Source organism: Panicum virgatum, chromosome 3K (genome assembly GCF_016808335.1).
Source record: "Panicum virgatum strain AP13 chromosome 3K, P.virgatum_v5, whole genome shotgun sequence".
Lineage (NCBI taxonomy): Eukaryota > Viridiplantae > Streptophyta > Magnoliopsida > Poales > Poaceae > Panicum > Panicum virgatum.
The window spans coordinates 17,967,137-17,978,851 of NC_053138.1; the positions used below are offsets into that span (position 1 = coordinate 17,967,137).

The following is an 11,715-nucleotide window of genomic DNA, read 5'->3' on the forward strand; positions in this document are numbered from 1 at the left end:
TTTTTTTTCAGGCCAGAAACTTCTGCTTCTGAAATCTGAAGCATTTTCTGCTTGCAGCGCAGGTGCGGTGTCTCAGACAGTTAGTGCCCTCAGGTCATGAGATTCCACTTCCATGCTTTTTTCCGAGTACTCCTACCCGCGATCAGTGGGCGAGACGAGTGGTGCTAGGTGCAATTCGGCTTCAAAAAAGGAATGTTGCACTGCGGGCATTCTTCGTTTTGATCCCGATTGTTTGGTCTCTTGCTTTTTGTACTCGTGGTACTGTTTTTAAAATGGCTCCCTCTTCTGACCCTCACATGGCGAGGATGGGTAGGATCACATTTTATATCCGCGAGTTACGAAGAAGGCTCGCTCAGGATTTTCTTTGGTTATGGCCATGGCTCCATGATTTTCTTTGGTGTACTTCCTGATTCTCAGTAGGAGTATCTCCTTGACTTGCCTGCCGTGTTCATATGCTCTAATGGACTATGATCCGTACGTACGAGCTCGCGCGCTGCGCGCCACTAACTAGAGAGTACCGCAACTAACCAGAGATTGCCGTATGGTTATTTGTCAGATCACACGGTGGTTACTTGTTAATGTTAGCGATCATGCGTTCACTGTGCGTTGCCGTACACAGCGCCGCGAGGGGCTGTACGACGAGCAGCAGACGACCTCATGTCTCCTCAGGGCAGGTACAGGCGTTTCGCCCAACACATCAGCTGCTGGACCGAGCTGGAGGGGAGAGAAAAGAGGTGAGAGAGTGAGCTTGTCGCTCCTGTGACCGCCGAGCGCTTGCACTGTTTCTTGAGTAGGTGGGGTCTGCCACTTCCTCTCATCCAACCACAGGGTTTTCAAAGTCAGGAACCCCTCCACTTAAGGACAAGGTGGGTCTAAACAAATTTAAATAAAGGAAGTTGGAAGATGTGAAGAGATGATATGGGCTTGGCTTATAGCCAAGCTTATTGGCCATGCTCTCACACGACACGAGGCGTGCAGCCACATGTCTCTTCGTCGTACTCGTACAAGTCGTCTTCGCCCACATGTACCCCGGTCCTCCCTTCCCAGCGGGATCGGACGGAATCCAGAGGCTCTCCGTTCCCGCCGCCACGTCATCGCCACCCGTCCGATCGCCGACGAAAGGATAACTGCCGTTGGTGGTGGTCCCACGGACCAGTGACCACACCCGGTGGGGCGGCAACCGAGCGTACTAAAGTACGACGGCGACGGTCCGCTCTCCGCTGAGATAGAGGCCTTGTTTGGTTGATGGTGTGAAAACAATTGCATGAAAACAATTGCATATGTTTGGTAAACATGATGGCGTCGAAAGTCAAAAAATGTTACATGCACACACATGATGTAGTGAAGCGCCGCGGCTGGGAAACAGGGGCGGCACTTGACGCCACGGGTGAGGGACCGGCGGTGCGACGCCGGAACCCGCACAAGGCAGGGACGCGCCGTGCCGCGGGGGCACCAAGGTCTCCGGCCGGCGCACCGGAGCAAGGTAGGCGGCGGCGGAAAATGAGGGAACTGCCCCCGGCCGGCGGACGGATTCGAACTAACGGGCGGGGGGAGCGGCCGGGAAGGACGGCGATTGGGGCCAGCCGGCGGCGGAACCGATGGCCGGGGCGCCGGTGGGGGGGGGCGAACACGGGCCGGCGGCCGCCGGTCCGGCCCCGAACCCGCGGAGGCGCTCCTGCTCCTTGTAAGGCGGCGGAACGGAAGCGCCCTCAGATCCGGTGTGTCTTGGGTTGCGGCCACCGGATCCGGGAGGCGGCCGGCAGCGTCCGGCGGCGGCGGCTTGCGGCGGCCCAGGGAGAGGCGCCCGTGCGGCGGGAGGGAGCAGGCGGGTGAGGGCTGTGAGGGGGAGGAGGGTGCATCATCGCGGTTCGGCAGCCCACGGGTACGCCTATCTCCGTCCGTCGTGGGTCCCACCTTTGGCCCCATCCTCTGGGCCCAATTTGCATACTGTTACAACCAAACACATGAGAATGAAACTAGGGAAATTTTTCCCTCCCCAAAACCAAACACGGCCAGAGTTTTTTTTTTTTTTTTTGAGCTGCCGACGGCCGCCAGCGACGGGGGCGCAGCCCACGTGGCGGGAAAGCGGGCCGAACGGGTAGAAGGGGGGGGGGCGGAAAATGCTAGGCCCACACGATGTGGCCCAGGGAAAGGCATGACGGGACAGAATTGGCCGATGGATGGATAGATGTTTTTGCAAAAAAGAAAAAGTCCAGAAATCGTGATTAAAAAAAGGTCCAAATGGTCGATCGGGTGAGGTCGCGATCGCAAAACGGTAGGATTCTGGCAAGAGCTGGCGGAAATGGCCCGAGTGGTTTGCTCCCTGCCGGCACTACCTGGCAGTCTGCCACATCTGCGAATGGCATGGGCCCGAGTGGTTTGCGTTCCACGCAACGCGGCTCGCCCTCCCTCGACGTTTCCAATACGGTTGGAGCCTTGGAGGGGCGCGATCTGCAGACACACCCGCGAGTCAACTTGCCTGCCTCCTCTCCCCGTAAACTGGAGCATCCGTGAAAAAGGCGTCGAGATCGATGACATGGCCCTTGATGCACGGGTGCCATGGCACGGAAGCGCCAAGCGTAGATGCCAGTCCATGTCTGTTCGTCCTTGTTAATCACTGTGGCCATCGGAGAACGTTAGATTGCTAGTAGTACGTAGCTATACTCAGTTTCTTAACTCACACTCAAACCGACCTCAGTCACATGAGTATAGGCATACTAGCACTACCCCGGAGGAACCGCAGTAACCGCCTTGTCGGAAGGAAGCATGATCCATACCAATCAATCCAAACAAAAACATGTTATGGTAGTTGCCCAAGTAAACTTCCAAGAACAGCATGACCATAGTTATATCAACAAAACCTGAATTCCAATATTGAGCCAGCAAATGACCACCCAAAAAACCTATCAAAGACGGGCACCAAAAAAGAACTACAATGCATTTTTCGATTAAATCTGTCACTTGCTTCCCAAAACGACAGTGACCCTATCTAGAGCTTCTCCAAGACTTATCATCAAGGAAGGCATCCCGAGGTGGCTTTCTCACAAGCTGATCCTAAATGAAGTGATGCAAGTATAGATGTATCACCACCAGAGTCCAGAGGTATCTGATTCATCAAATCCAAAAAAAAAAGGAGGCAAATTAAATTCAGCCGTACACACATCCTATTTGACCATAATCATCAGATAATTGATGCAGGTGTATAAAATAATTTCGTGTATAGAGCAATATACAACACATCTGTAAATGTATACATCATAAATCAATATAGAGCATTAATTTCGTGTATACATCACATCAGTAAAAAGCAATATAATACTAAGAACTATCTGTAAATGAAGGATCTCAGAATGGTGAGAAGCATGTTACCAGCGGATTAAAAAACATGTTGGCATATCCATGATGCAGTGTGTGGCTGAAAAAAACATGTCTAAGATTTGGGATAACACAAATCATAATTGTTGCTCCGCATCAACAAACACCTAAATAACACTTGTGTTTATGCTAGAGCATACCAGAAAGATGCACATCACCAAATAACTTTCCAAAGGTATTAAATTTAGATTACAAGTTCTACAGCTGTTTCTAATGAGAGAATGATTTACCACCTCTCAAGTTGGAGGAAACAGTTTCAGCATGGACATGACTATAACAAAAATTGTAACACACAATTGAATGACTGCACTGCAGTAAACATAAAAAATAGTCTAGCTATTTAGCTTTTCACAGCAAAAGAAAAACAGAAATTAATATGGTAAAAGAGAAGTACAGAATGAAAATCTGCCTAACCAATTGTGCTTGCTCACCGGTTGCTTTGATATGGCATTCTTTTGTACTTTCTTCTTGTTCCACAAACTGCATAAAGAGGTGAGATAAATTGAAATTTGAGAGCAAAGAAAAGAAAAAGAATAAATGATGCCATTCATCCAGAGTAGTTGCATTTTTAGATTTATTTTTAGCGTTCATTAATTGACTTTCCTGATCAATTTAACCACCGTTGAAATCAGCTTTTTATTCATTTATTACTTTGGGTCGGACTGGAGAATTGCAAACAAAAACATCCAATAAAGAGGCAGCAAATAGGGACCCAATTACTCTCTATCCATTCAGAGCATCCCCATAAAGACCAGAGAATCAAAATAGGGAAAAAAGAGAAGAAATCAATTCAGTACGGATGCATCCCCATAAAGAAATCAATCAAGCTCGGCAGCATGTCCACACCATGCCAGCCAGCCAGCCTATGATAAGTTAAATTTCCAAAGCAGAGACAATTATTTCAAGAACCATCTAATATGCAGAAGCACTGTATGACACAATCATAATGTTTGGCCTGTAAAATAATGGCTTATAATAAGATCTAGACTCCAGAGAAAGTATTGTATGCCACAGATCTAGAATGCAAGATATATCAACAGAACATTAACTCTGAACAATGCTAATATGCAGCATTTGTAAGAGTGAGAGAGAGAGAGAGAGAGAGAGAGAGAGTATTTCTTCATGTGCCCTCTGTAATTACCATCCAGCAAACGATCATGATTCAGGCTCAGGTGCACCACGTCGAGGACGTCCTGCAGGCAGAAGCACAAGCACTGTTGTTGGGGACTTTGGTTGCCAAGGCACTCAACCTGACGACCTATATGGCATATCTATCTGACAGCAAGCTACTCATACAGACCCTCACAAGTGACAACCCTATTCAGGCAACAACAAATTACAGGATCAGATCTCAACTATCAGAAATCATGCTGAACACCCAAGGCAGGAACGCGCAATACATCAAGATCCAAAGGACGCAAAATTCCCAGGAACATAGATTGGCTAAGCAGGCAGCAACATTTACTGGCAATACTCACTGCCTTTTCTCCTGCTTCCATTTGGATCACACTTCCAACTGTCCAGTGCGGCATGCACTGCAGTCTGTACAATGGGGCAGTTTCAGCCTCTTCTCTGTAACTTGCATTTGATGCTTAAATAACGTTCTATAAGTATAAAAAAAATGCTATTACTAAGGCGTAGCATTGCACATAACCTCACAGTATATCCATTTCAGTTATTTGACTATTTAAGAGATGCAATTAGTTATGAACATCTCAGAATGAACAGTCGGTAACAAACCAAAGAATTTCAGCAAACAAACCCAACATATTCTTCTTGCATCAATATCAAAAATTCATGTTGCTACTTGTTTATAGTATCAAATAATGGTAACATTACAAGATGACAGACGTAAGTGCTCCTGCTCACTAATTCCAGACCAGACACAACCAAATCAGTTTCCATGTGATTTTTAAATGATAATCAAATCTATATGAGTTTAGCCATCCTGCAACCAGTCTCATTATTACTTGAAACCTGGTGGCTTCTTCAGGCATGCTGCCTCAAAATATTTTTACCTATCAATAATTGTATTCAAAATATTTTGCAATCATTTTCAGGCAAAGAAATTCCCCATCCTCCTAGACAAGATATGTCTGCCAAGGGAAGGTACCAATATGGATACTGCACAACCAATTGACAGTATAAAGTATAAACAATGGTAGGGAAATTGACGTTGGCTGAACTTGCACAAGAAAAGGACCTCTATGGATCTATCTAGGACCACAAAAAAGATTGACAGAGGACCATCTTCTTCCATAATCTTCCATAATAGCACCAACGAGGACTATCTCTTACTCTATCAAGGACAACCAACAAACTGACATGCTATGGAAACAGGTTGAAACGTAGAGCAAGTGCAGATGACATCAAGCTGTACTGTACCCCTAGACACCGAGCAGCTTCCAGAGCAACTCAGGGACTCCAACTTAGATGACCATCCCTTCCCTCCAAGCATTTCAACCCACGCCAAGCAAGCACACTCCATCCTCCATGAACTCTGACAACTACAGAACCGATATATGTCCTGATAATCGATCATAAAAAAAGAATAATGCCACGAACAAAAAATCCATGTTACCCTAATCAAAATGTTACTCGAATGTTAGCAGGCATTCCTAAACAATGTAGAAATTGAGGAATGCAGAACCGAATTGCATACTGAAAATCCCCAAATCTCCCAAACCTAACCCTAAGATTGAGGAAATCCTCACCTTTGCGGGAACATGGAGTTGCTACAGGCAGGGCACTCCAGCAGCTCGTGCACGCTGGTCGCCGGCGAGCCCCCGCCTGCTCATGCCGTGGAGCCGCGGCAGCAGCAGCAGCCGCCGCCGCCGCTCCGGCCCCACCTTCGAATCTCGCCAAAATTGATTCCCGTCGCTTCTTCTTCTTATGGACGGCGGAATCCCGCGCGACGAGCGGCCCGCGACCTCCGCCTCCACGCAGCCGCAGCCGAGTCGGCCTCCGGCTCCGCCCTCCGCCTCCGGCCTCTGGGTCCGCCGCGCCGGCGGCGCCCTCCGCCCGCCCGCTCGCGCGCCGGTTGCCCCCTCCGCCGGACGCCGTGCCCCGCGGGCGGAGCCGACAGCGGGCCAGTCCGCAGCAGCCGCGCCGGCGGAGCCCTTGCAGATCCGCACGCCGTCGCGTGCGTCCGCCTCCGCCTCGCCCGATCCGCTCCGTTCCTTGCGGATCCGCACGCCGTCGCGGCTGCGTGGAGGCGGAGGTCGCGGGCCGCTCGTCGCGCGGGAGTCCGCCGTCCAGCAGAAGAAGCGACGGGAATCAATTTTGGCGAGATTCGAAGGCGAGGCGCGGGCGATGGGCTGCTCGCTTCAACGCGTTGAAGCAAATGTTTCTGGTCCGTTGGATGGAGTTGTAGATCTTTTAGGTGGATTTTGAACCCTCGATTTTTAAAGAGTGGAGATTTTGGGTACAAATCAGTTGGTGCACAGCTTGCTGAGCGTCTCAGCGGGGGACACAGAACTGGGTGGACGGAGCATAATTTGATGTTGGGTGGATGGAGTGGGGGTCACAGTCACTGTATTCGGCAGATTAGAGCTGGAGGCTGGAGCTGGAATGGTGTGAAAGAAAAATACTGTTGGGCTGGCTGGAGTTGGAGCTGGTGGCTGGAGTGGTGTGAGAGGAAAATACTGTTGGGCTGGAGCTGGAGTTGGCTGCCGAACGCAGTGAGTATCTGATGCAATGCAAGGGCAGCAACTGTTGCATTGTCAAAGTTTACTGTATTTTGTCGCGCAATTTAATTTGGGCCAAATTTGTCACAAGTTGTTGGGCGCCATCACGCGTAGGCGTCCCTGCAATGCAATCGAGACTGGTACGCCCTTCATGCAGGTTCCAGGATGCGGGAACAACAGCTCAACAAGGCACGCACTTGAGCTTCACTTCTTCTTTTAGTAAGCAGAGAAAAATGCCACAGCTACTGTTTGTCCGAACACGAACAGCAAGCACATCGCGGGCAAATTCAGACCCTCTTTTTTTCTGGGCCCGACTCGACAAACCCCACTGTACAGAGTGACCTCTGGAGTCTGGAGGCATACACACAATGTCACCTCAGTGTGATCATGTGAGACTTCCGACGAGTCGATCTCCAGTTCTTCTGGTAGATCCGCCCTTGCCCTGCCGATCACATCTCCGATTCAACACTGCCATGCTGGATTGCTGAGCGGGATTGATTCTAAGAAGCCTAGGCTAATCATCCGCGGCCATGATGATTGGCCTAGTAGCTTCATGCTTCAATAACTGTTGTTCTTGCCAGGCATTTTCAGCTTTTCACGACTTCTTTAAGATGGCATTTGGCCGCGGCTTCGGAACAGCTCGCCTCGTTAATTTTCAGCACTGCAAACGGCGAGTTTAAATGCAGAATTGCAGATAAATGACACCGTATTTTGCAACAGGCATGGGGGTGCAGTGTTTCTCCAAGCACAACAGATGGATTGGTAGAATATATATGCAGCAAAGTCAGCACTCTCCGGTATAAGCGACTTCAGTGGCAGGTCTACGACTAACCAATAAGATTTACTATACAGTGGCTAAAATGAGGTCGTTGACCCCGAAAGTTGCAACCAGAGTCAGCGACCAGATGGACATTTTAACATAATTTACGTGGCCCTCTGTTTTGTCTTCTAAGTCTTCAATCAAGATTCAACCGTCGCGGATCAAATTAGTTGGTTCGCTCAAAACATATTTCGGCAGTTCATACTTGGCACCTGCAACACAGAGGTCCCAGTTTTAAGACCGGCCCTGAACAACTCGTCAAGAAAAAGAGAATCAAGAATTTGGTAATTAAGATATACGCACCTCTCTCGTCGTAGCAAAGCGTCATGTCAGGGTTCGAAACGATGATCCCAGCAGTGTCCACTATGGTTTGTGCAAGGGCTAAATCAGATTCTGCAGCAACTTTAAGAGCATCCCATATCTCTGGACAAACAAACAATAATATATTACTAAACTGATGCTAATAAAGGTGCCCCTTCATAGTAAAAACTGAAAAATATGGCTTCCAAACTTTAGCCAATGATTATATACAGTAAGTTTGCATCTGGCCAGTATCAACAACTTGTGAAAAAATTATAATTGCCCAAACCAAACCCTTTTTTTGGTGCAACCGAGTTAATGTTCTTATTTGATACACCCCAAACCAAACCCTTTTTTGGTGCAACCGAGCTAATGTTCTTATTTGATACAAAGCCAGTACCACAAAATTAAGGCCTCAGTATTATTTCTGCTGAAGAATTAAAATTACATCGAACAAATACAGCCCTGAGTTTAAGGATAATAACTGTGTAATAACTGGACAGGTCAAACAAAATATCAGCCAGATATCGTGCAAACATTCACTCTGTTCGGCGGCTAGCTTCCGGCTGCTCGCGGCTGCTGCTGCCGTTCGGCTTGCTGCTTAGGCTGCTGCTGGCTGCTCGCTGCTAGGCTGCTGCTGGCTGCTCACGGCTGCTGGCTGCTGCTGCTGCAGCCCGGAAGCTAGCCGCCGAACACGGTTATTGAAAAACAAGATAGAAGACACCAACAATTGGAGACTAGCAAAATGAAATCAAGTTGCAAGAATCATGCAGCACACATCAAAAGAAGAATTTAGTTGTGTTCAACTTTGCCTAAACAGTTGTAAACATACCTTTTTGGCCACCATAATGCGGAGCCGTGTCCCAGAATTCATCACGCATCTGTTTGAGTTGTGCTGGTGTAATTGGTTGACTGTGCTTCCAAGCCTTAGGCTTTTTCAGCTTCTTATTGTTCTCTGTATTCATGGAAATATCTCTTAACGTTATTTTATTGGATAGTAGGTCCAAAGGCACAGTGTTATCATGTGAAAGAATGCTGCTAAATCTAATAGAGAGTGGATTATTGGGAACTGAAGGATGTAACCTATAACATCAAAAGAGAACATCCCATATAACCTATCAAGATATCATGATGCTACCATGCTAGGATATAGAGAACAATCGGGACGAAATCTGGATTCAGGAACTGTTGGAAACTGAAGGAAGTAAATTCTCTTTAGTCGACTGCAAGACTAGCACACAACACAACTTTCTTCACAATTCTTCAACAAAGTCGCAAACGGATGGATATTCGATTAGTCTTAATTAAACTCTCTGTATGTAGGCTGAGTTAGCACTGATTGGACACACACATATATGATGCCGAAATTAGGAATCATCACAAAAGCTAAAATTATTTTGTAAGTTTCAAATTGCGAGTATAAGTACTTACAAAGAATAGTGCTTCTTTTCTGAAATGTGACACCTAATAAAGTGCTTGGAACTGGATAAGGCATTGGCAATAAAAAAAGGAAAAATTCCTCACATGTCATTGGTTAAACACTAAATCCCTTATATGTCACCGTCAGTCAGTGGCGGACCCAGGTATTGAAACTAGGGTAGTCCTAGCAAAAAAATTTCTAAGTGTAACTCGGTATACTCTAATAGCACTTTGGCAAAATTACGGTATATAATGATCAAAATTTACAATAACATAAGTATAAAGGCCTCATAATCATTCAATTCAACAAATTAGTTAAGAACCATGGTTCCATTAAGTGAGATTGAGATGAAATCACAGAATCATAGTCTCGTGGAATACAGGAACAGAGTACTGATCATTGAGGGGAGTGCAATTGTGCAATCGAGTTAGGCAGCCAGCTGCAGAGGCGCCGGACGATCGGGGCGGCCGCGCGGGTGTGCGGGAGGCTGTTGGCGCAGGTGTGCTGGTTTGCCGTGGCTGCCAGCCGCGCAGGCCCGCAGCAGCCGGGAGGTGCGCGCGCCGCGCTTGCCCAGCAGGGAAGCTGCTGCTGCCGTCCGTGCAGACTTGCGCACGACGCCGGCGGGAGGCGCGCGCGCCACGCTTACTTAGCAAGGAAGCAGGCAGCAGGGACCGCGGGAGGCCGGGCGTCTGGGGTCAGGCGGGCAGTGGCAACTGGCCGGCGCGCGACCGCGGGTGGCGACGCCCGGTGTCGGAACGCCAAGGCGCTGAGGCGGAAGGGGAGTCGGAGGGAGCCCGAGATTGGGAGACGGGGGAACTTGGGCTGAGGAAGAGGCTATTTGTTGGGCTAGGATTGATTGTTGGGCCATTAGTTAAGCCTGGGCTTTAATTTTTAAGCGCTAAAAGCTTTTTGGGCTGAATTTTTGGGTAGTCCTGGGCCTACCTGGACTACCCATTGGGTCCGCCACTGCCGTCAGTGACTTTGGGGGACCCCACATGTTATATACACAATGATGGCATATGAAGGATCACAAGTTTTCTAGGTGGTATATAAGAAAATTGCCCATCCAAAAAGAGCAAATTAATTTGCACAATCCATAAATAAGTTCCTTCGTCCTATTGTGAGAATAAACCATCACTTCGCCGCTCTCAAAATCTCATCTTAGCTTTTAGTAGGTGCAAACAAAGTTGCTTTTATCATGCTAGAGAATATAGCCATCACTTCAGGTGCCCTTTTGAACATGATAATGTTATCCATTTATCTCTCCACTAAACAAACCACCGTGATGCAAGAGTTTCCACTAGTACTGACTCCACTGTACCAGCCTTACCAAATTTGGACGAGTACATCGATGGGAATCGACAGTTGTGACAATCTACATAGAAACATCATCGCAGTAACCCAGCAGAGACAATTTGCTAAATTTCCTCTCGATCAACACTTATGTTGCTTCAAAAAAAAAAAAACACTTCTGCAACTGAATTCTTGCATGACTAGTGAATTGGTGTCTTCAATCCATGGGATTTAGGGTCACTCGATCAAGAATCAAGACGATAGACGAGTAAAGAGCAAACGATCAAACCCTACTCCTAACAGCAGCGCCTGGAAACAACTCAGACCTGATCCTAGCACCGAACAATTCAGAATCAAAGGCCACCAATCAGCGAAGCAAACACCAAGAAGTTACCATCGACTTTGGGAGTGGATCCAGCGCAGCCCATGGCGACGCCCGATCAGACGCTCATGGGACAGGCGTTCCAGAAGCTTCTGGAAGCGCAGCCGGATCTCGGGCCGGGAGAGGCGGGTGGAGGGGTAAGGCAGAGAGCGGCGGATTAATAAGTGGAAGCAGGGGGGAGTAGGAGACGCGAAACATCAGCGGCACGTGAGAGCCTATACAAAGTGCAGTGCAGGCCACAGAGAAGAAAAGCCGATGAGGTGACACCACGCAGGTGAGGTGCCCGGCCACGTCACCTCTGCGCGCTGCCCCCACCCATAGCTGCACCAACTTCACAGAGCCACGACTCGCCACCGTAACTGACGCGTGGGACCAGAGGCGAGGCCCACGTGTCGCTCGCGCCTCCCTCCACGACCTCTCTTCCTGCACCCACCTCACC

At 48.4% G+C, this 11,715-nt stretch overlaps 2 protein-coding genes across 17 annotated transcripts; both read right to left on the minus strand.

The window, feature by feature from the left end:
• Window positions 1-2,780: 2,780 nt before the first annotated feature.
• On the minus strand, window positions 2,781-6,535 carry LOC120698037. Of its 16 annotated transcripts, none has more exons than XR_005684685.1 (5): window positions 6,090-6,535; window positions 4,517-4,568; window positions 3,807-3,855; window positions 3,370-3,415; window positions 2,781-3,106 (listed from the first exon to the last, which is right to left on the minus strand). XR_005684685.1 is itself a non-coding variant. In XM_039981484.1 (5 exons), the coding sequence occupies exons 1-5, from the start codon at window positions 6,101-6,103 to the stop codon at window positions 3,014-3,016; spliced, it is 324 nt and encodes a 107-aa protein (XP_039837418.1). In that variant the 5' UTR covers window positions 6,104-6,535; the 3' UTR covers window positions 2,781-3,013. The 16 variants fall into 16 exon arrangements, 1 of the variants encoding a protein (XP_039837418.1); XR_005684686.1 differs by having other exon boundaries at window positions 3,790-3,855; XR_005684678.1 differs by lacking the exon at window positions 3,370-3,415 and adding an exon at window positions 5,761-5,875.
• A 1,235-nt stretch (window positions 6,536-7,770) lies between these two features.
• LOC120698040 (ubiquitin domain-containing protein 1-like) lies at window positions 7,771-11,522 on the minus strand. The gene is made up of 4 exons (XM_039981486.1): window positions 11,289-11,522; window positions 9,014-9,136; window positions 8,185-8,304; window positions 7,771-8,093 (listed from the first exon to the last, which is right to left on the minus strand). Exons 1-4 carry the CDS (start codon window positions 11,320-11,322, stop codon window positions 8,029-8,031), a joined length of 342 nt encoding a protein of 113 aa, XP_039837420.1. The 5' UTR covers window positions 11,323-11,522; the 3' UTR covers window positions 7,771-8,028.
• Between the last annotated feature and the right edge of the window lie 193 nt (window positions 11,523-11,715).

Excerpts from the sequence above, each read along its gene's own strand:
- LOC120698037 (XM_039981484.1), bottom strand. Across the intron at positions 3,416-3,806 it reads ATGCCATATCAAAGCAACCG|CCACACACTGCATCATGGAT; the intron begins GTGAGCAAGCAC and ends TGTTTTTTTCAG. Across the intron at positions 3,107-3,369 it reads ACATGTTTTTTAATCCGCTG|ATACCTCTGGACTCTGGTGG; the intron begins GTAACATGCTTC and ends TTGATGAATCAG.
- LOC120698040 (XM_039981486.1), bottom strand. The coding sequence starts at position 11,322 with ATGGGCTGCGCTGGATCCACTCCCAAAGTCGATG. Across the intron at positions 9,137-11,288 it reads ATCCACTCCCAAAGTCGATG|AGAACAATAAGAAGCTGAAA; the intron begins GTAACTTCTTGG and ends CCATGAATACAG. Across the intron at positions 8,094-8,184 it reads GCTTTGCTACGACGAGAGAG|GTGCCAAGTATGAACTGCCG; the intron begins GTGCGTATATCT and ends TCTGTGTTGCAG.